At 37.4% G+C, this 25,201-nt stretch overlaps 1 protein-coding gene across 2 annotated transcripts in view; it reads left to right on the plus strand.

Annotated features, from left to right (window-relative positions):
- The window catches only part of ZBBX (zinc finger B-box domain containing), a 102,462-nt gene that overhangs the window by 20,893 nt on the left and 56,368 nt on the right, over positions 1-25,201 (plus strand). For both annotated transcript variants that reach the window (XM_036351937.1, XM_036351938.1), the window contains exon 7: positions 24,945-25,103. In XM_036351937.1, the coding sequence (XP_036207830.1) occupies positions 24,945-25,103 (159 nt within the window). The remainder of the gene's footprint in view (positions 1-24,944; positions 25,104-25,201) is intronic.

A 25,201-nucleotide genomic window follows, 5' to 3' on the forward strand; every position in this document is an offset into this window, starting at 1 on the left:
GTTTCCATCCTTTCCCCTGTCTTTCTCTATGCGTTCAGGTTCCGGATGCGCTTGTGCCTTGGCCTGATGACCATGGCTCAGCGATGAGTGGGTATCTCTTTCTGTCTATCAGTTATTATTAACCAGTCATAGAGTGTTTTTGGTTTTTCGCCCTTTTGGTACCATCAAAGACATAAGAGGTTTTTTACTGAGTGCTGAATTCATACCTAATCTGAGACGTTAGGGTGGACATTTTTAGGGATTAAGCAAAGAAAAAAAAGAAAGCCTCATAGACACAGACAATAGTATGGTGATTGCCAGAGGGGAAGGGGGATGACAGAAAGTACAAAAAGGTAAAGGGGGGGAAATGGTGATGGAGGAATACTTGAATTGCAGTGGTAAACCCACACTACAAGATACTGATGGTGTATTGTAAAACTGCATACCTGAAACCTGTATAATTTTATTAACCAATGTCACCCCAATAAATTCAATTTTTTTTTTAAAGAGTAGAAACAAAAACAAAGTAACAAGTGCTGGTGAGGATGTGAAGAAATTTGGTGGGAAAGTATTTGATTGTCTAACAACTATGCTGCACACCTGAAACTAATACAAAATAGAATGTAAACTGGCATTGATAATTAAAATAAAATAAAAAAAAAACACGGTGTAGCCATTATGGAAAACAATATGGCAGTTCCTAAAAAAATAAAAATAAAATTACTATATGAGGGGGAAGAAAGCATTACTATATAAAAAGCAAGCATTCTAGGCTAATGGCTGCTATACTTTATCTTTTTAACCTAGTTATTATAAAGCATAGCCAAATTTGAGTATTGTAAATCATTTGATCTCCATCTTCTAGCCCAGTGAGTCTGTATGAAGTTCACCGTCAATAAGTACCATTTTGTTCTGTCATATCTTGTTTTACTTATAAGAAAAATATCTGAAAAACTGAAAGCAAACTATTACCATTTCCATATTGACTAACATGATAATTTCACAGGGCCTTTCTTTTGACTTACGATTGATTTAGACTTGGCAGTGAGCTTGACACAAGTTTATTTTTACCTCTCAGACTGTTAAATAATTACTTATCTGAAAAATAAAGTGTAAATGTGCAATGGGAATTACTAAGGATGAAAATTCTACTTCTATATTTAGAATGATTTTCAACACTAATGGTTTAAAAAAGATGATTGTAGTGGGTGAGCCTCACATTGATAGAAAGTAGTTCTTAATATAGCAGGAATTTCTATTTTCTTTAAACAACATATAATCAAACAGAAGAGACAAGGTTAATCAGAGATAATGGAAGATAGGAGAAAAACAAAAGGCATGTTGATGTGAACTATGACATACACAAAGGGAGGTTGGATTAAACAAATCATTAATATATTCTGGTATTTATATTTTCTTAATTGGAATGGAGATTTCCTTAAATGGAAAGCAGCGATTTTGGGAAGTGGAGAGGTGAATAAGAATAAATAATTGAGGTAGAACTTCTATGTTTCCTGCTGTGAAACATTTATATTCAGCCTCTTTACATTTTTATTTTCAAATAAAGGTATGCCTATGTAAATATGGCTCTCAGTGGGAATATCTGCTTGCTTGAACATACCTACAGGAAAGTAATTATCAGGAAGAACCTCAGTTATCACAGTATAATTTATCCTTACTGACTTTATGGTAGAGTTTTTTTCTTTTAGTTGACAATAACCAATATTAGCTTATAGACTTACATTATTATCATTATTCTGTTATCGTTTAGAATAATCCTATGTATTCATTTTATTTATTTTTATTTAGGTATAATTTACATAATATATTAGTTTGAGCTGTACAGCATAATAATTTAATATTTGTATCCATTGCACAATGACTATCTAGTTAACATTTGTCATTATACAATTCCAAAAAATATTTCTGTTGCGATGAGGACTTTTAAGATCTACTCTCTTAGCAACTTTCAAATAGACAATACAGTAACTATTAACTATAGTCACCATACTGTGCATTATATTGGCATGACTTATTTGTTATATTTTTGAATCATAGCTAGTCATTTTGGATAATATGGTTACTTAATTGGATGATCTTATAGTAGCCCATTTTATTATTTATTTACAAGAGGCCCGGTGCACGAAATTCATGCATGGGGGTGGGGGCCCTCAGCCCAGCCTGCACCCTCTCCAATCCAAGACCCCTCGGGGGATGTCTGACTGAGGATCGGGCCTGAACCAGCAGTCAGACATCCCTCTCACAATTTGGGACTGCTGGCTCCTAATTGCTCACCTGCCTCCTGATCACCCCTACTGGCCCCCCTGCCAGCCTGATCACCCCTAACGCCTCTGCCTGCCAGCCTGGTGACCCCGAACTGCCCCCCCCCCCTGCAGGCCTGGTCACCCCAAACTGCTCCTCTGCCAACCTGGTTGCCCCTCACTGCCCCCCTCTGTGGGCCTGGTTGCCCTTACCTGCAACCCCCTGCTGACCTGGTCACCTCCAACTGCCCCCTCAGCCGGCCTGGTCCCCTCACGCAGCCTGCTGGTCAGTCGTTTGGTTGCCCCTCACTGCCCCCCCCCCCCCCCCCCGCTGGTCTGGTCACCCCACACAGCCAGCTGTTCAGTCGTTTGGTCGTCCCTCACTAACCCCCCTGCCAGCCTGGTCGCCCCACACAGCCTGTTTGGTCTTCCGTTCAGTTGCGATGGTCCCTGGCTCTTTATATATATAGATTTTTAATTTTTGAAAATTAATTATAGAGAAAGGGGAGAGGAGGGGAGGGGAGAGGGAGGGGAGGGAGAGGAGAGGAGAGAGGGGAGGGGGAGAGGGAGGGGAGGGAGAGGGAGGGGGAGGGAGAGGGAGGTAGGGGGAGGGGGAGGGGGAGGGGAGAGGGAGAGGAGAGAGAGAGAGAGAGAGAGAGAGAGAGAGAGAGAGGACAGTGATTGGTTGCCTCATGCACGAACCTGCAACCTGGGTATGCACCCTGACCAGGATCAAACCTGAAACCTGTAACCTTTTAGCGTAGGAAACAACACTCCAACCAACTGAGCCACTCTGGCCAGGGCTGGTGGCCCATTGTAAATGTTGTGCGTACACATATTGTTGATGCTATGGTGTACCCCCAGATCCTCCTCTTTAGGACTGAGACACTCATTCCCTAACTTACTAGAGTGTTCCCTGTGGATGAGCCATAGTTGAGCCTCTCTCATAAATTATTTTGCTCAAAGGGAATGGCTACTTCCAAGCTTAAACTCCATCTCTGGCGGCAGCCTGTTTTCTGGTCCAATTTCTGGTCTATGTGAGGGTACATTGCCAGCAGCCCACTTACCTCCATTGTCAACTCTGATGGGCTTTCAAAGCTCCCCGCCTTGGGATTGGCAGTTGCATTGAAGTCAGCTGTTCTCTCTACCCAATTCTCCTCCCTTCACTTGTCCAGGTGTTGTTCTCAGAGCGGGAAAAGCCATGCAGGCAAAGCTCAGCATTTGTTTTCTGGGGAACAAACATGACATTATGCTATTCAGAGTGAAATTACAGATAATTGTTGCCCTAAATTTAGAGTAATTTAGTGCTGCTATTTTGAAGGTTAATATATAACATCTTTTTCTTTACTTTCAAAATTCTGAATTGAGAAATAGATATTAGATCCAGAAGGTAGAAATCAAAATATCAATTTTATTATTGATATAATCAAAATTGGTGGTTGTAGCATGAATGTGCAGACAGATCAACTTCCTGGTGCTTCCTTAAATTGAATCTTCTTCTGCTTCTTTTTTTTTCCATCTGCCCCTCCAAATTGTAGACATTTATGTACCTTTGGCAGAGCAGAGCCTAACCGGTAAAACTCCTTAATGGGGGTCTAGATCGGAACGCATCCCTCTATGGGCAGGCAGCTCTGAGAGAACCTAGAAGGGCAGAAGGCTCACTTTCTTTCCCCAAAGTCTCACTCTATAAATAGAAGGATGGGAAGTAAATGTTCCTTCAAAAAGGAATTATTATAATTCACATGATTTTAGAATCCAGGTGATGTAAATATACTAAAATGCATACATTTGCTATTTATAACTGTTAGTTAATATTACACTTAAGAGAAAAAGTAAAGCATTTAAAATACATATGAACCCCTGAGTACCAGCATGCTTTACCTGTTTTTTCAGTGGGAATAATGCTTATTTCTTATGCCACAAGCCTGTGTTCATTGTCCTTCAATATGATTATTACTTTGCACTTTATCAGTGTTTTTTTTAAACTATATAGTTATTAACTAGTCCCTCTTTTATATCTTCTGATAATTTTTTTTTTCCAGAGAAGAAGGGAGAGGGAGAGAGAGATAGAAACATCAATGATGAGAGAGAATCATTGACCGGCTGCCTCCTGCATGCCCCCTACTGGGGATCAAGCCCAAAACCTGGGCAAGTGCCCTGACTGGGAATCAAACCATGACCTCCTGGCTCATAGGTTAACGCTCAACCACTGAGCCAGTATGACCAGGCTTTTCTGATACATTTTAAATTCTGTGAGGATAGGTACTATTTCTGTCTTGTTCATTACAGTATTTTCAGTGCTTAATATTGTACCTGGCACATACAAATCAATTTTTGAACAAACGAAAACATGAATGAATCCCTAATGAAATGTTCAAACTCCCAAAATCATTTAAAACTATATTTTAAGTAGCGATGTATATTTTTCTCTGAATTTTGAAAACCAAAGATTGGATAATTAAAAGAATTATTATATGTTAAGGTGCTATGTTAAAGGAGGGTTAGCAAAAGCCTTTGCTCTTTTGTATGAGAATTTGACCCTTAACTTTCTAGCTCTTTCCCTAGGATACAGATAAAGGTAGTGGTGTCTACTGTTTTTCTAGACTTATGGTAAATATGACTCCTCATTGGTCAGTTGCCTCTAACTGGGAGAACCATAAACACTTGGAGCGAGACACCTGAGTGTGGTGAGCTGTACAACTGGCCTGTCTGCTGTGAGGCTCTGGAAGATGTGCAGAAGGATAACTCCATGGAGAATGGGGTTTCTAAGCGAGGTGTATCCCTCAGCTATCAGAGCTATGCTTCCGCGTGAACTGCTGCCAGAATCAAACCCCAAAAGATACTGTCCTGGTGGCAATCGAATTCCTCTTCTTTTTTTTTTTTTTAATATATTTTATTGATTTTTTACAGAGAGGAAGGGAGAGGGATAGAGAGTTAGAAACATCGGTGAGAGAGAAACATCAATCAGCTGCCTCCTGCACACTCCCCACTGGAGATGTGCCCGCAACCCAGGTACATGCCCTTGACTGGAATCGAACCTGGGACCCTTCAGTCTGCAGGCCGACACTCTATCCACTGAGCCAAGCCAGTTAGGGCCGAATTCCTCTTCTTATCATTCCGAGTACACTGATGCCAAGACTGCTTTGCAGGCAATCCTGGTAGTCTGAAAGTTTAGTTAATCCAGGAGGACTCATTGGTGGACATTGCAGTTAAGTCTTTCATTAACCAGAATGTCAAAAACCAGAATGATAGGATACCCGAAAGGTAAGTGAAGAACACTTGTATAGACATCACTGACAAGAATTTTTTAAAAAAACAACTTTCTTGATATATAATTTACATACCTTGCAATTCGTTCATTCAAGTTGCACAATTCAATGGATTTTAGTATATTCACAGATATGTGCAACTCCCAGCACAATTAATTGTTTAGAACATTTCGTCCCCTCAAAAAGAAACCTTTCGCTACTACTTCCATCTCCTATATCCCTCTTTCCTAATTCCCTGGCAACCACTAATCTATTTTTGCCATTGTAGGTGAGCTTATCTGGACATTTAATGTAAATTGGATCATATAACGTGGTCTTTCATGTCTGTTTTTTTTTTTTTCTAAGTATAATATTTTCAAGGTTCATCTATATTGTAGCATGTATCAGTACTTTATTTCATTGTATGGTTATATCACATTTTGTTTATGCACTCATTGTTTGATGGACATTTGCATTCCCACCTTTTGACTATTATGATAATGTTGCTATGAACATCTGTGTACAGGGTTCTGTGGGGACATATGTCTTTTCTCTCTTAGCTGTATCTCTAGCAGTGGGTCCTATGGTGACTGTCTTTACTTGTTGGAGGAACTGCCCACTGTTTTCCAAAGTGACTGCTCCATTTTGCACTTCCACCAGCAGTGTGTGAGATTTCTGCTTTCTCTGTGTCCTAGTGAACACGTGTTCTCTGTCTTTTTGATTCTGGCATCTTTGTGGGCAAAAAGTAGTATCTCCTGGTAGTTTTGATTTGCTTTTCTCCAATGACTAATATTGCCACGCATCTTTTCATTGCTTATTGGCCATTTGTATGTTTTCTTGGAGAAATGGTGGCAAGAATTTTTGAAGACTTAAGTATGGGGCTGTTTACTAGCCTGCACTTCAGTGAAACTCCATGTGTGTGATGATCTTTTAGATGCGAGTACTAAGAAAAGCTAGGGGAAGGGAAAAGACCGCCTTTGACAGGGGTATGGGAAAGGGAGAGTAGGTGTCTGTTACCATCAGTGGATAGTTGGAAGAACATAATGGTTTAAGGAGCATATTACAGAAGCAAGTGACAGGTACAGTGGAGAGGGTAGAGGCAGTGCAAGGGTTTAGTGCAGAGAGGGCCCGAATCAATGTCAAAGGGAAAAGAAGGTGCTTCTGTGAAATTTATGCTGAGGGCATCTTTAAGATAAAGCTCATATATGCAAGCTCAGAAACTCCCAGGGTGGTTGTGTGGGTCAGATTCAATGACAGCAAGTATAAAAGTATTTTACTCATAGCAGGTGCTCCGTACATTAGGTTTTATTAGGATGCATTGCTAGCAGAAATTCAGTCAAGTCTTACACCATCTAAATTTAGAAATTAGAAAATAACATAATATTAATGATAATGAGTCTAAAATATTAATGCAATGGTTACTTTTGGTTTTAGGGCTGCTTTTCCAAATTTTATATATATATATATATATATATATATATATATATATATATATATAAACGCTTTGTGAAAAAAACAACAGTAAAGTAAGATATTAGAGCTCAGTCGGTGAGAGTATACTTAAAAATACAGATTTTCTCCTTGTCCAAATTGAGAAAAATAGAATCTCAATTTTGGAGGGGACCATTCAGATCATTAGATTAATCACATGTCTGAACCTTTAATCAATAACATTGCAAATATCCATCACCGATGGAAACTTTATAATTTTCAGGTGACACTTACATTTTCTTACAGATTTATCATGGAATCTGACAAATTTTAGAGTAGTTTTATTGACTCTATTTTATGTTCATTGGACTCTATGTGATAAAAACCATCTAATTATGATGTAACAGCATTACTAAATATAAAAATCAAATATGACAAATTATTTATTGTTAGTTTATTCTGCTCTGCCTAAAAATCTATCATTCAAAGAATTGCATATAAAATCTCTTGTTCCTCATGTAGCTCAACTATGAGTAATTGTTGACAGTAGCTAACTTATCTGGATGCATTTTACATGTTATATTAGTTTAAAACAATAGTGAATACTTGCAAAAATATTGTACATAATTACATGGCATCAAAAGTGCAAATAGAAAGCAGGTTGCAGGTGTGAGTTTCCTGCATTATTTTCTTGTTGCTATTCTGGCTCACTTTTATGATTGCTCTCTAAATAGAAATTTTTAATGTTGTAATAAAAGTTGAAGACACAATTATTTATACTGAGATTACATTCTGTTTTTTTCTTGATACCAAGAGATTTAAAATTTTTTTTGACAAATATTACCTTTTGAGCTATTACATTTTATGCTATATTGCCTCATATAAAATATTTTAACTGCAGTGTTTTATTTCATTATTTTTACATGTTACTTTAAGATAATACTAAATATCGAGTCCAGGTTAGTTTCACTTGGCATTTACTATCTGTTGAATAGCAAGCTGCATTTATATCAGGGGAATGTGTCCAGGTCCCTGTTTATTTTTATTATCTCTTTATGTGTCAAGGGGGAATAATAATACATAAATCCTGTGGTTTCCATTAGACCTTTATAAGAAAGGTAAATCTGAGGGTCCGTTAAGTTCTACTTAAAGTTATACTTAAATGATACTGGAGTAAGCAGTAAACCAGCCACATGAATTTCACACATTCCTGTCTGGCTTGCAATAAGAAGTTTCTTATGCCATTGATATTTTTGAACTACTCATACACATTCCATATCTTTTTTTAGAACTTTGATGAGCAGAAGTGGATGTAAAATACAGTTTTGTTGTGAGTTCTCCTGTTGTAATTTTATTTTTTATACATTATATATAAAGTTTAATATATATATATATATATATTATATATATATATATATATATATATATATATATATATATATATATATATATATATATATTTATTAGAGGCCCAGTGCTTGGATTCGTGCACACTGAAAGTAAATCAATTAGAAGGTGGCCAGCAAGGCAGGACTGGGTGAGATGGGCCGGACACTCCCTGGAGCCAACCTCCAGTGGTCCCTCCCCGGCCAGCCTCACCTGGGGAAGGGCTGGGGCTTGAAGGGCGCCTGCAGTGTGAGCAGGGTCCCTCCACCAGGTGGGGTCCCTCGGCCTTGCCTGTGGGGATCAGGCCAAAACCAGCAGTCCAACATCCCCTGAGGGGTCCCAGAGTGCAAGAGGGCACTTTGCAAAGTTGCTGTCTCTCGGCAGCTCCTGTGTTGAGCGTCTGCCCCCTGGTGATCAGTGCACATCATAGCTACCAACTGGTCAGCCGGTCAGCTGGTAGGCCGGTCAGCTGGTTGGCTGGTTGGCCGGTTGCGTAGACTTTTATATATATATGGCTTCAGAATAGCTCAGTGTGTAATAATTAGATTTAAGGTTAGTGCTCAATAGCAGTGACACACATGTATTTCTCAAATCAAAGCCTGGGAGCAGCCAGTCTAGGGTGAGCATGGAGCTTCAAGGGGTTCAGGTTGCAGGCTCTTTATATTTTGTTGCTCTGCCATTGGGGACAGAGTGTTCTGTTTCCCAAATTACCTTACGGTCTGTGATATCTATAAAGCTTCAGTTAGCACTTGTTGCAATTTTCTTTCATCCCATAAATATTGTTTGCTTCTGTTATTCATTTATTTGTATGAGGAATTTACTCAAATTCTGTTTTTCTTTTTTAGTTTCTGCTATGTGGAAATTCCTGTCCTCTTTTTCTCTACCTTTCCAGCTGGCCTGAACTTAACTTTTTCTTTCTTATTTTCTTTTGATCCTAACAGTAGATGCAGCCTTTGGTCAAATAATTTATAAATATCTTTTTCTTTAACTTTCATGGAAAGTGCAGATTTGACTCTGTGGTAAATCATAGGGAACAAATTTATACTAAGATTATCTTTAAAGATGGATTCATCAGAAAAGCAAATAATAATATGGTCTAAGAATAGAAGATATAGTTTAATACTATAGAATAATTAAAAGATACAGCTCATTTTCATTCTTGTTTAATGAATTAAGATGTTTAAAATTATGTATTTTATATTTAAACTAGAGGCCCAGTGCACAAAAATTTGTGCACTTGGGAGAGGGGGAGTACCTCAGCCCTGCCTGTGCCCTCTCGCCGTCTGGGACCCCTCGGGGGATGTCCACCTGCTGGCTTAGGCCTGCTCCTCAGGGGATCGGACCTAAGCTGGCAGTCAAACATCCCTCTTGCAACCCGGGAGCCCTCGGGGGATGTCCACTTGCCAGCGGGGGGGCAGGCCTAAGCTGCAGTTGGACATCCTTAGCGCTGCTGAGGAGGTGGGAGAGGCTCCCACCACCACCACTGTGCTGGCAGTCATCAGCCTGGCTTGTGGCTGAGCAGAGCTCCCCCTGTGGGAGCACACTGACCACCAGGGGGCAGCTCCTGCATTGAGCGTCTGCCCCCTGGTGGTTATTGTGTGTCATAGTGACCAGTCATTCCCAGTCGTTCTGCTGTTAGGGTCAATTTGCATATTACCCTTTTATTATATGGGATAGAGGCCTGGTGAACGGGTGGGGGCTGTCTGGTTTGCCCTGAAGGGTGTCCCAGATCAGGGTGGGGGTCGCGCTGGGGAACCTGGCCAGCCTGGGTGAGAGGCTGATGGCTGTTTTCAGGCTGGCCATGCCCCCCGGCGACCCAAGCTCGCAGCCTCTCCTTTTTTTCTTTTTTTTTTTTCTTTTTTTTTTTTTTGGTGGGCTGGAAGCAGGTATCTGAAATTTGTTTATCTTCTATAATTGAAACTTTGTAGCCTTGAGTGTAGCCCAGGGCCAGCCCGGGCAGGTGGAAGCTTGGCTTCCTCCATCGCAGGGGCAACCCAAGCCTCCTGCTCGCTCCAGCTCCATGGCTGCCGCTGTCTTAGTTGGGTTAATTTGCATACTCGCGCCTGATTGGCTGCTAGGTGTGGTTTGAGCATAGCAGAGGGATGGTTAATTTGCATGTGTCTCTTTTATTATATAGGATTACATTTACTTTGGAAAGATATTTTTACTAAGTAGAAATTTAATGGGATTGTTGCATCTTGCCATAGATCCGTGATAACTTAAGGAATTTATCTGATTGGTGAGTTAGTATTTCTTCTTTTCTATGTAGTTTTAAACTAAGAGATTTATTCTGATTGTTAGTGTTGATTACAGATAATGGAATCCTTATACCCTCCACATGCAATGTATTCAATGCAATGTATGAATTGAAATATATTAGTAAAATAATTTGTAGAGGTTTCTTTGAATAAAGAAATCTTGAGCAAATGTTTGATAACTTTTAGTAAACTTTGCTATAAGTTAAAGCATAATTCTTTAGTGTACATGTGCTTGTGATATAAATTTGCATATTATGTTATGGCAGAAATACATATAACTAAAGATATGATCTATGGTAATAAAAGCATAATATGCTAATTAGACCAGACGTCCTTCTGTCCTTCTGGATGAAGCTGGGGCCGCGAGGGAAGCCCGGGTCCTGGGTACTGCTAGAGGTGAGAGGGAGGGAAGCCCAGGTCCTGGGTGCCAGGGGGAAGCCACTGCTGGCAGCTGGGGAAGGAAGGCCTACTTTTGCACAGATTTCGTGCATCAGGCCTCTAGTTTCTGAATAAATTTCCCATTCTGGAAAATCACCATTTCTTCAACTTTTTCCCCTTCCCTTCCCTTCCCTTCCCTTCCCTTCCCTTCCCTTCCCTTCCCTTCCCTTCCCTTCCCTTCCCTTCCCTTCCCTTCCCTTCCCTTCCCTTCCCTTCCCTTCCCTTCCCTTCCCTTTCCTCCTCCCTTCCTCCCTCCCTCCCTTCCTTCCTTCCTTCCTTCCTTCCTTCCTTCCTTCCTTCCTTCCTTCCTTCCTTCCTTCCTTCCTTCCTTCTCCCCACCCAAGGATATTTTTCCCATTCATTTTTTTAGAGAGAATGGAGGGGGAGGGGGAGAGACAAACATCAATGTCTCTAGCCCAGGGATCAAGAACCTGCAACTGAGATATGTATCCTTGACTGGAATTGAATACAGACCCTTCAGTCTGCAGGGCGACACTCTAACCACTGAGCAAAACTGCTCGTGCTCAACTTTTTTTTTAAGGTCTTCATACATTGCTAAGGTTTTGTCTTTAATTGTGAGACAGCCTGCCCTTAATTGCCTTCTTACAGTAATGTGCTGGAGAGAGAGAAAAAAAAACAACAACCTAAGAATCAATAAAACTCCACAGTTTTTCTGTTATCACACTTCTGTTTACCAATTGCTTATGAGGTAATTCATAGCAAAGAAAACAGAACAAACTGTTCTTGGGAAAATGTTCCCAAATGATATGTGAGGAGAAGCGTTTTTCTCAAAAAGAAGGCCAAAATAAATAAATAATGAATATATATATAAAATTTAAAAATTCCATTAGTGCATTTGCTATTCCTGAAATGACTTTATCTATTAAAGTTATCCAAGTCTGCCCATATTCAACCCTACCACTCACTGCAACTGATGAATTCGTAACGTTTCTTCTGCTGTAACACAATTTCTTTCTCTGTGTGTATATGTATCTCTTTTCCTCCCTCTCTACCTTTTTGCTTAGCATATACAAATGAGATAGCAGAACTCTCCCACAGAAATTAGTTTTTAGTTTCTAATGCAAGGCTATGGTTGCAATAAATCTCTTCTAAAACTCTGTAATTGGAAAATCAATGAAAGTTAACACCATGAAAAGAGACATTGCAGCATTTTCTTTGTTCACAATTAGGAAGTAACATAGGTCTAAATTATGTGGGGAACTCTGTGAGCTGGAACTTCTGGATCACATGAGGAGGTACGGCTCTGTCAACGTGGTCATTAATGTTCATGGCCGGGCAGCCATGGTGTGGGGTGATGATGGTAGTTGTGTTCTGAAGCACTGACACCGTCATAAAGTCTATCCTTTTTCTAACTAAACTAAAACTTTTGCTCTTAGAACTTAACTTTTGCAAGGTGCCATCCATTCCAAAATGTTATAAAATATCAACTCTCTTTACTTTGATTAATGATACATTGTCAGAGTGATGAATTCTTCTAAAGTGTAATTTGAGAGATAATATAATTCCAGGGAGAAAAAAAAGAAAGTTCAGGTGAGAATTTAGAACAGTGACCAGATGAAATCCTACCAGCACTCAGTGTAGTGAAGGGTGTGGGGGGACCTGGGGATGCTGGCAGTAAATCCCATTCTGGGGCTTTAGTTTGAGCTGTTCTACAGCACCATGTACGGTGTGCCCCGGAGGCTGTTTTGTTTTTGTTTTTAAACATTTTTAGCACGTGGAGAAGTTGCACAGGTAATTTCAATCCTTTGCAGTCCCCTCTGCCTCCTGTTGATACCTTTTAGTATTGCTATATATAAACTTTCGTGTTTAGAAGATGGAAATATGAATATCTTTGAGTTTTAAAATTGGAAAATATCTTTTTAATAGATATGCTACAGTGTTATGGTACTTAATAGGCATAGTTATCTATTTTAAATATTTCACAACAATAACCTTCACATTCTTGTTCAAAGACTACTTATTACTTAAAATGGTAGTTTTTGTATTATCAAGTAAAAGATAATTTATTTTGTGTTACAAATCCAGATGGGTCCTTCTAAGCAGAGAGAAAAGGCTGCAGAGATATAAACCAAATTGTTAATAATGGTTACCTTTGGAAAGTGCCACTCGTGAATTAGAAGAGACCTCTATTTCTTACTTTTTAATATGGTGGTGTTATGATTTATTTTCACTGTGTTTCTATAATTTTAAAGATGTTGCTAATATAAGGCTACATCTGTGTATTTCTCTGTGGGAATGCTCTTGAGTATTTTGGGCAGGAACTTTTATTCTTAAACTCTCCATCCCTCACATTTCTAAATATTTATTAAACTTGCTGGTTATCACCCATTAAATGTCAGTAGTGCTCTCCAATGATTGTGAAAACCAAAGACACCTCCCCACATTTTCAAATCTTGTTGCTCTAGTTGGGAAGTAGCAGTCTTTGTATTAATCAGATCTCTTACACTAGCTTGATCAAAAAGAATAATTTTTTTCTTGTTGCTGATGGCCTCACAGATGTCTTGTGAGGGAGTATGGATGAGGTGGCCGAGTCACGGTAAGAACCAGGGCTGGAGATTGGAAAGCTATTGAGAGCCGGGGAGACTCCTTCTCTTTGAACTTTGTATGTGTGTGTGTATCTACTTTATTCTTTTATTATAATTAACAAATTATGAATTTACCTAACAGACAGACCAAATGTGACCTTCTTGATTCCACATCTAAATTCTCATGAAATCAACCTGGACTAGATGCTCACTTCCTGTCCAATGAACCATGTCTGAGAAGGCAGACATTTTTAAAAGTAAATTTACAAATGTTTGCAACAAGAATTTTAATGTGTGTAGTTCAGTATGTTCACATTCTTTATAATTGATCTCCAGAATTTTATCTTGCAAAACTGAAACTGTCTATACCTAATAAATAGCATTCTACTTTGTTTCTACGAATTGAGTATATGCCTAATACAAGTGGAATTATACAGTCTTTGTCTTTGGTAACTGGCTTATTGTATTTGGCATAATTTCCTCATGGTTCATTTATATTGTGGCATATGTCAGTTTTTTTAAGGTTGAATAATATTTCATTGTATCTGTATAGCCCATTTTGTTTATCTATTCACCCATTGATGACACTTGGGTTGCTTTTTCCTCTTAGCTATTATAATAATGCCACTATGAACATGGGTGTGCAAATATCTCTGTTGTTTTTACCATACAGTCAGAAGTAGAATTATCAGACTGGTAATTTAATCTTTAATTTTTTGAGGAGCCTTCAACATTTTTTTTACAGCAGTTGAACCATTTTAAATTCCCATTAATGGTGTGCAAGGGTTCCAATTACTCCACATCCTCACCAACACTTGTTAGCTTCTGTTTCCTTGATAATAGCTATCTAAAAATTTTGTGGAGTTCATCATAAAAATATTGAGTATTTCATTCTATAAACATGATTTTAATTCCATTTATTTTGTACTTATTTAATTACTCTTATCATTTTTAGTTTTTAGTGGTAAGCTCTTACAAGTTTTAGTTAAATGTTTTTCTAAGTATTTTATTCCTTCTAATGTGACTGTGGATATAATTATTTTCTTAATTTTATTTTTTGGTTGTTCATTGCTAACCGCTTAGTCTTTCACCATTAATTGTGATATTAGTCATAGTCTTTTGGTAGATGCTCTTATCAGAATACCAAGGGAGGAAGTCCCTTCGGATTCCCTATTGTGATTTTTTGCCTGCTCTTATTGGGATGATTATGTTGTTTTGTCTTTTATTAAAATGACTTATTACAATATTTGATGTTGAGATGTTCAGTTAACATTGCATTACTGTGATACAATTGTACTTGCTCACGATGCATACTTGACATGTTGATGCTTGATTTGCTGATATTTGGTGAAGTAACTTTGCATTTATTTTCATATGGCATATTGGACTGTAGTTTTATTTATTTATTTATTTTTAATTTAAGTTCTTTATTGTTTAAAATATTACATACATCTTCCTTTCCCCCCCATTGACCTCTCCCTGATCGCCCCCACCCCTCAGCACATGCCCTTATCCCCCATCCCACCCCCATCTGTGTCCATTGGTTATGCTCATATGCATGCTTACAGGTCCTTTGGCTGATCTCTTATCCCCTTCCACGCCCCCCCCCCACCCCACTTCCTTCATAGGTTGGACAGTCTGTTCAATGCTTCTATGACTCTGGTTCTATTTTTGTTTGTCAGTTTATGTTGCTCATTATACTTTACAAATGAGTGAGATCATGTGGTATCTATCTTTCTCTGACAGACTTATTTTGTTTAGCATAATGCTCTTCAGTTCCATCCATGCTGCCGCAAATGGTAAGAATTCCTTCTTTTTTACAGCAACGTAGTATTCCACTGTGTAGATGTAGCACAGTTTTCTAATCCACTCATATGCTGATGGGCACTTAGGCTGTTTCCAAACCTTAGCTATTGTAAATTGTGCTGCTATGAACATAGGGGTGCATATATCCTTTCTGATTGGTGTTTCTGGTTTCTTGGGATATAGTCTTAGAAGTGGGATCACTGGGTCAAATGGAAGTTCCATTTTTAATTTTTTGAGGAAATGCCATACTGTTTTCCACAGTGGCTGCACCAGTCTGCATTCCCACCAGCAGTGCACAAGGATTCCTTTTTCTCCACATCCTCTCCAGCACTTGTCTTTTGTTGATTTGTTGATGATAGCCATTCTGACAGGTGTGAGATGGTACCTCATTGTTGTGTTGACTTGCATCTCTCAGATAATTAGTGAGTTTGAGCATGTTTTCATATGTCTCTTGGACTTCTGTATGTCCTCTTTCAAAAAGTGTCTATTTATGTACTTTGCTCATTTTTTAAAAAATATATTTTTATTGATGTTTTACAGAGAGGAAGGGGGAGGGATAGAGAGTCAGAAACATTGATGAAAGAGAAACATCGATCAGCTGCCTCCTGCATACCCCCTATCGGGGATGTGCCCACAACCAAGGTACATGCCCTTGACGGGAATCGAACCTGGGACCCTTGAGTCCGCAGGCTGACATTCTATCCACTGAGCCAAACCGGTTAGGACATTTGCTCATTTTTTTTGATTGGATTGTTTATCTTCCTTTTGTTAAGTTGTGTGAGTTCCCTATAAATTTTGGCGATTAAATAAATCCTTATCAGAGATCACATTGGCAAGTATGTTCTCCCATGCAGTGGCTTTCTTGTTTTGTTGATGGTTTCTTTTGCTTTGCAGAGCTTTTTATTTTGATGAAGTCCCATTTGTTTATTTTCTCCTCAGTTTCCATTGCCCCAGGAGCTGTGTTGGTAAAGATTTTGCTACGACAAATGTCTGCTATTTTGCTGCCTATAGCTTCTTCTAAGATTTTTATGATTTCTCTTCTTATGTTTAAGTCCTTTATCCATTTTGAGTTTATTTTTATGTAGTTTTATTTTTTGTAATGTGGTTATCTACCTTGCTATCAGGGTTGTATTAGCCTCATAAAATGAGTTTAGAAGTATTTTTCTTCTGTTTTCTGAATGTGTTTGTGTTGGATTGGTATAATTTTTTTTCTTAAATATTGGTTATAATTTATTAGTGAAACAGTATGAGTCTGGGATTTTTGTTTCTCATAGGAAGATTTTGAATTACTAATTCAAAAAGTTTCCTTATTCTATTCTAATTTTCTAGAGTCAGTTTTGGTAACTTGTGTCTTTCACTGGATGTTGTCCAAATGTTGGCATCATTTTTTTATTCTTCTATAATCCTTTTAATTTCTACAGAATAGTGATGTTCCTTATTTCATTATTTATTTTGTTAACTTCTATTTTACTCTTTATTTTTCTCAGTCAGTCTAGCTAGCCACAGCTTTATAATTTTTCAAGTGTACTTAACAAACCCACTTTTGATTTCATTGATTTATTCATTTTTTTTCTATTCATTGACATCACAATATATTATGTTTTCATAATCAGTCAATTAAAGGTATTTTCTAATTTTTTATGTGGTTTATTTTTTTTTATCCAAAGGTTATTTAGAAGTAGTTTGTTCAACTTCTAAATATTTTGTTTCAGAAAATAATTTGTTGCTGATTTTTAATTTTAATTTTTTATGGGAGGTCAGAGATCATGCTTTCTATGATTTCAATTCTTATGAGTTTATTATCACTTATTTTATGTGGAGCATATAGTCTGTCTTGAAGAATGTGTCATGTGCGCTTGTAAATAATTTATATTCTGATGTTGTGAGGTTGAGGGTTCTTTAAATGTGATTTAGGTTAATTTACTTGATGGTGGTGTTCAAGTTTTCTATATCCTTACTGATTTTCTGCCTAGCTATTTTATTAATTTCTGATAGGGGGTATTAAAATTTCTAACTGTAATTTTTTAATGGACTTACTATCTTTTTAGTTACTAGCATGTCTGTTGTTGCTTTATGTACTTTAGGGCTCTGTTGTTAATTGCATATGTAATTGTTAGAACTTCCTGTTTCATTGACTGTTATTACTATAAAATATCCCTCCTTGTCTTGTTATATTTCTTTTTTTTTTTTTAACATATTTTATTGATTTTCTACATAGAGGAAGGGAGAGAGACAGAGAGCCAGAAACATCGATGAGAGAGAAACATCAACCAGCTGCCTCCCGCACACCTCCCACTGGGGATGTGCCCGCAACCAAGGCACATGCCCTTGACCAGAATCAAACCCGGGACCCTTCAGTCCACAGGCCGACGCTCTATCCATTGAGCCAAACCGGTCTGGCTATATTTCTTACTAATATAACCACTCCAGTTTTTTTATTGGTATTACTTCCAATGTATATAGATTTCCATCCTTTTGCTTTAAACTATTTGTCTTTGAATTTAAAGTTAGTTCATAAATGGCACATAGTTGGGTATTGCTTTTTTAAAAAAAATCAAGTCTGACTCTTTTTTTAAAAAAATATATTTTATTGATTTTTACACAGAGGAAGGAGAGGGATAGAGAGTTAGAAACATCGATGAGAGAGAAACATCGATCAGCTGCCTCCTGCACACCCCACACTGGGGATGTGCCCGCAACCAAGGTACGTGCCCTTGACTGGAATCGAACCTGGCACCCTTCAGTCCACAGGCCGACGCTCTATCCACTGAGCCAAACCAGTCAGGGCAAGTCTGACTCTTAATGATAGTATTTAGTTCATTTACACTTAATGTAATTATTGATGTATTTGGGTTTACATCTTCTGCGATGCTATTTGTTTTTCATTTGTCTATGTTTTTTTGTTATTTTATTCCTCCTTAATGCTTTATTTTGTATTAAACAATTTTTTTATTGTACTATTAAAATTACCTTTTTGATGTGTGTATGAGTGTGTGCATGAATGGATATACATATATTTATTCAGTGGTTGTACTAGTATTATAATATACGTCTTGTAACAATTTACTTCACATTAACACTGGCTTATTGTGGTAAAATATTGTATAAATGGCATAACTTAGTCTATTTTTCTCCAGTTCTTTGTGATATTGTTATACACAATACTGATTTATATCAATGCTGTAAACCCACAGCAATGTTAATGTTATTGCCATATATAATTTTGTGCCCTTAAAAGAAATTAAGAGAAGAAAAGATAAACTAAATATTTAAGCATGTTTTACATTTATCCATATATTAATGTTCCTGGAGTTCTACTTTTCTTCTGGTAAATTTAATACCTTTTAGCTTTAAAATCTTTTTTTTTAGTATTTCTTTTAAGGCAAAAATAATAATGTTATTAGCATTATTATTTTTGCCTTAAAAGAAATACTAAAAAAAAAGATTTTAAAGCTAAAAGGTATTAAATCTTATTTGTCTACTTGGGAATGTCTCAATTTTGCCTTTATTTTAGAAGGATGGTTTGCTGAATATACAATTATTTTTTGGCATTTTTTTTTCTTTCAGCACTTGGTATCATCCCACTGCTGCCTGGTCTTCATTTTTTTCAGATGCAAAATCAGCTGTTACTCATATTAATTCATGCTTATATCTAATGAGTCATTTTTCTTTTGTTGCTTTCAAGTTTTTCTGGTTGTCTTTGGCTTTCAGTAGTTTGTTTATAATATGTCTTGGTATGAATCTCCTTATGTTTATCTTCAGGTTTGGTGAGTTTCTTAGATTTTTAAAGTAATACTTTTCATCAAATATGAGAATTTGGGGACCTTCATTTCTTCATATATTTTTTGTTCTTTTCTCTCCTCTGATACTCCCATTAAATGTATGTTGGATGCTTGATGCTGTTCCCTAGGTCTCTAAGACTATATTCATTTTCTTCAATCTTTTCCTCTTTGGTTTTCAAATTGGATAATGTATCTTGATGTATCATCAAGTTCACTAAGTCATCCTTTGTGGGGAAGCACGGGACTTGGTTGGAAAGTCTGTAAGGAGGAATCTCCAAAAGGTCAGGACCTCTATGGGAACCTTGCCAAAGGCAGCAACTCCTGCCTTGTTTTTTTCAAACAAGTCTGAGCCCCTGTGTGTTTTGCTGGAATCTCTGTTTAGCCTTTTTACCTGACCTTGTAGAAGCATGTAATGTCTTAAGGATACTTACCCTGCTGATAGTATCTGGAGGCTAATTTTAGTTCAAGCTGTTGTTACAATAAAAGCCTAAGGAGGCAGGCAATTGGGGCTGTTTTGGTGCCTCCTACCAAGCAGCCCCTTAGCCCTCTCTTTCACAGAAATGTGTGTCAGAGTAATCCACTCATCCGTCTCTCAGGGTCTGCTGGTCAGTCCTGGCAATCCTCCTTCCATTTTATATCTCTTCTTAACCTATGTAGGTCATACTCAATAACTTTCATTTTGTTCTCCTTGATGATTTTCATTTCTTAATCAGTCTTTCTATAGCACTCTCATTTTCAGGATCATCCCATTAAATGTTTGGCTGGCCCACTGCTTACCCCAACTGGGACCAAAACCTCAGTCTTTCAGAGCTATAGGTTTTCCGCATTCACTTGTAACCAAATTCACTAGATTGTTGATAATGCCACAGAAACTTCAAGATTCTGCTTTCTGCTGAGAATCAAGCACACTCCCTATTGAGCAAGGCCAGTCTTGCCCTAGTTACACTGCTAGAGTTGGGAAGGGAAATATAAAATAGGAGCAGCCCCATGCAAGGCAGCTGGACACTCTTCACTAATGGCACAGTGTTTTTCTTGACTGACTACTTCTTGTTGTTTACTTTTGGTTGATTTCCTGAAATAGCTTTTAACAAATGTACCCAATATAATATTTGTTTTATGAAGGTACAATTATTTACTGACCTCTCTATTATAACCTAGTCTGAAATCCCACTTAAGTCTAATAATTAGGGAGAAATTCTATTTCCTGGGTATTTTAACAATTTATTTTACAGAGAAGTAGTATATAGTGATTTAAATAAAATGGTAGCAGTCGTTCGAATGCACTATATCACTCTGCAAGGTGTTTTTCATTCAGAATGTATATTCTTCACAACAGCTCTGCAAGGTAACTATTGTCTTCATTTTACGGGTACAAACACTTAGGCTTAGTGAGGTACATAATTCCCCCTTTTGTACTCTTATTGATAGTGCTATTTATTTTATCTGTGCTGACATTGACTTAGCTTGGGCATAGCGACAAATATTCAAATGGAATTTTCAGTCATTTTTATCTCAGTAAATTAGTTAAATTCGATTCAACCAGCAATGTTCTAGTTGCAAAGTGTGAAGGACAGGGCTTCCGGGAGGAGAATTGAAAGAAGGCGATGTAAAACATTGTGTATCAGGCAGAATGAGACATGGTTCCCCCTCTCAAGAATTCACAAAAGGGAAGACAGCTGTATTCAACCAATGGTAACACTACTGACTGATGAGTGTTTTGACACAGAGATGCTCGAAACTGAATGTGCATTCGAGTTACCTGTGAAACTGCAGATTCTGAGTCAGTGAGTCTGAATGGGACCTGACAGTTTGTGTTTTTAGAAAGTTTCCAGGGATGGAAATGCTGCTGGTTTATGGGTCATACATTGAGCAGCAAAGCTCTGTGGATGTAAGCAAGGTGTATAAGAGCACACAGAAGATATGTCCATTTTGCTCCAATTAGTTGAGGAAGAAAACTTTGTCTCAAAGAGATTAAACAGTTTGCCCTTTTAAGCGACTTTGAATAATGCCTTCGGATATACACTGGAACTGGATAACATTTGATCTGGGCCTAAAGTGATAAAGAGATTTATAATAGGAGCACTCATGTTTCCAAGTAGGGAGGAAAACTTCGGCAAGGCATGGAAGTAGCGTATTTATGTACATTATTAAAGGGAAACACCTTTTTAAAACATTTTCTTTTTGTTAGCTCAAGCAATACCCAGTTAGGGGTAGTTTCCAAATATGCTTGCTATAGTAAAAGTTACTTTTTACTCACCTAAGAGTTTAACATGCATGTTCCTAAGACATCTTCCCTCTTAAGCAATGATTTGGTGACTTTTACCTGTAACATTCACTGTATTCAATATGCTACTTCCAAAGTCACTATACACCATACAGTGAAAAGGATAGAGAAGGCACATTCATTTCTTATCACCTTGCCATTGGAAACGTATTACTGTTTCTCACTTTCAGTAACTATCACAGAGCTCCATTGGCCATCGGATTCAAGGGGAGAACTTCCCTAAGTGGGCAGTTGAAAGTATCTAGCAATTAGTTGTCAATTTTTCTCTGGAGTGAGTATGGTGATTGGGTATGAAGACCGGGAAGCAGTAAGTTATTAATATGTGTGATATATTTTTCACATATCTGGGAACTTTTAAATATTGTAAAATAGTATTTTACTGTACTATGGTGAATTTCTAGGCTTACTGATCCTGTTAAATGTACACCTCTTAGTTAAGAGATAGATGGTTTAAGTTTGTCCTATAATCCTACTCTTTTCAAAGTTTATGTTGCCCCCAACCCTCCCCATATATGTGGATAACAGAGAAGACGAGTAAAAGGAGAATCTTGGGTCATCCCTCCAATTTGCTAGTGCTTGCTCAAACCTGAAATAAACAAGCAAATAATTTAAAAACAAACAAAAAGTAATCTTATTTTCAAGAAAACATAAGTAAAGCACATTTTCTGTGTTAATTCAGTAGGAAATAGGATTAGGCTAGAAGAAGAAAAACCTTGGCTCTAAATCATTTTGTACCCATTGGCTTTGACCTAAGCTTTATGAGCTAGGGTTTCCTTGTCCAAGTAATGGGGCTCAAAATATCTGTTCCTGTATTGGAATGATTACTTTAAGAATAAGAAAAATAGAGTGTACATGTACACTTTTAAAACTGAGGAAAATAATATTTAAATATTCAATTTTCTGAGAAAGAAAATTCCAGTTTATTGGCATTTTATTTATCCTGAATTAACAGAACTTTAAGACATCCAGATAAACAGCATTCCATTTGATCAGTTATCCACAATGTTTATCATATTTTTAATAGTATATTTAATATAGGAATAAAATCATTTTTTGGCTATTTCATAGTCTTTTAAAATGCTCCCTTAAATGTTACAAAAATCATTGTAACATTGATAGCAAGATTCATTTTAGGACAAGAATAATCTTTCTTTTGTGCTATTTAAATAAACATATATACTTGAATGATGATTCTATTGTGATACTTTTATATAAAATTAATACCATTGTTTTTTATTTTGATATTTGATAAGATGAAAACTAGATATTTTAACCACTTTTGAAATCAATAGACCTTTATTATAGGAAATATAAAATCAGGCTTAGATAGGATTATGTTTAGAAAATATTTGCTAAAATGCAGTTATTTCTGGAAGAATAAAGTATTATCATTGGCTTGAATATTTTCTTTTGTCTTTCTTTCATGTTTTTCCTTGTTAAATCAACTCTATTCAGCTTCAATTTATAAACAATAACATGCACTCAACATTTCTCATATAAACAATAACATGCACTCATTGTTTAAAATTTGTGGTAAAAAACAAATAACATAAATGTTTTCATCTTAAACATTTTTAAATGTACAGTTCAGCAGTGTTAAGTGCAATGAGTAGTAAATAAGCCATAGAGATCTGGTGCACAGTATAATGAATATGCACAATAATATTGTACTATATTTATGAATGTATTTTTTTTTTAAAAAAGGGCTGCATGGGTGTAAATGGGCTTTTAAATGATCATTGTGAAATTTGGACTAGATACTATAGACCTGTATAAGCACAGCAATTACGTGCATGGTCTCCTTAGTCATTTTTTCATATATAACTTATTAATTCAGTGTGAAATAACACCAGTTAATTTGATGTTCACTGATTTACTCAAGAATCACATTGAATCTTAACAAATTTTCAAAAGGTCATACTGGAAAGTTTCCATGTAATTTTAGCTATTTAAATAGGTAAGTAGTTGAAAATTTAAAAATAGGAATATTTCCATGGGAGAGTCCGAATGAATTATTTCTGATCCCTGCCAGAGTTTTCTCGTGACTTGAGGAGATTTGCTAAGAAGTTAAGACCTGTTGCTTTTCTCCCAATGCCAGACTGTCAGAGAGCCTCGGAAAGGCCTGACCCCCTGGAGTTTGTTGGGTTTAAGCTCAGATGGCATTCAGCATCCTGCAGTGTCCTGGGCAAACCCAGGGAGTTCTGATAGGAGACTCCTCAGAATAGGGCCTTCCCGAGATTTGCCTGTTCCTTTTCACTCTGAAGAAGGCTCTTGGAAAGCTTTTTTTGAATTATTTTTCTCAATCATTTACTTTTATTAATCTTTATTATTGAAAGTATTACATATGTCCCATTTTTCTCCCATTGGCCCCTTCAGGCCCACCCCATTCCCCCACCCCAGGCTTCCACCACCCTATTGTCTGTGTCCATGGGTTATGCATGTATGCATACAAGTTCTTTGGTTGATCTCTTCCCACCCACCCCCACCTTCCCTCTGAGATTAACAGTCTGTTCCATGCTTCTGTGTCTCTGGATCCATTTTGTTCAACAGTTTATTTTGTTCATTAGATTCCATATGTGAGTGAGATCATGTGGTACTTGTCTTTCTCTGACTGGCTTATTTTGCTTAGCATAATACTCTCCAGATCAGCTGTTGCCAAACTCTTGGACTTCATGGAGCTTACGTGGTATCGTGGGATAGATAGACACCAAAAGATGATGTAAAATTACTATTGTAGGGGCTGGTAGGAAGAGGGTACAGAGAATGGGCACTGCACACAGCTGGAGAAGGAAGGCCAGGAAAGGTTCCTGATGTGGGAGTAATTGGGGACAAATCCAGGAGAAGGAGAAGTCTGACAGGCAAAGAAAATAGTAGAGGATGGAGGGCCTTCCTGGTAACTGAAACTCATGAGCGAAGGTGCAACATTCAGAGAAACTTGAAGTGCACTCAGGAACTACAGGTAGATGCACTTCCTGTGTTTCCACTTTTAAATAGTTAATAGTTTCTAAAGATGTTTTATCACTGAGGAATACTTATTACTGCTTATCCGGGCTCCTACCTGATAAACTATATTTAGTTCTTTAGCCATGGTGTGCATAAAATTACTCATCTACTTATTTGGGGTTGGAAAGGCTCTGAGTCATTAGAATTATATACACCTGGGTCACTTCCCAGCTCTGCCACCCACTCACCATGTGACCAAGGCCAAGTTAGTTAAACACTCAGAGATTTTGTTTCTTTATCCCTGAAACAGATAAAAATAGGTATGCTTCAGAGTTGACTTTAGGATTAAATAACATGTTTGTAAGCTACTTAGGCTAATATGAGCCCAAACTAGCCCCTCTACACATTGGTAGCTGTCACTATTATATTGGTTGATATAAATGTCAATTTGTATTTTTAAATATTAAGTAAAATGCATTGAATTTAGTAGGAATGGAATAATGAAAATATAATTTGATGTATCTAAATTACTGAGGCTTATGTATTTGGCTTTTTAATCATATTTTGTTCATTTATTAACAGGCAAAATCTCAAATATTATCCAATGTTTTGGATGTTGCCCATGGGTTTATAAAGGAAGTTAATCCAGACAGACCCAAAGGGGAGCATCGCTCTCCAAAAGAGATTAGTAAGAGTCAGCATCTACCCAAACCTCCTCCGCTGCAGGAGAGCAGCTCCCAGGTAAGCTGTGGGAAATGTAGGGACATTTCTGTCATATACGGTCGTGGAGACGGTCATGCGTATACTTAGCGAGAGCTGTAGGGTTTTGCAGATTATTT

This window comes from Myotis myotis, unplaced genomic scaffold, assembly GCF_014108235.1.
Source record: "Myotis myotis isolate mMyoMyo1 unplaced genomic scaffold, mMyoMyo1.p scaffold_m19_p_2, whole genome shotgun sequence".
In the NCBI taxonomy this organism is placed as follows: Eukaryota; Metazoa; Chordata; class Mammalia; order Chiroptera; family Vespertilionidae; genus Myotis; species Myotis myotis.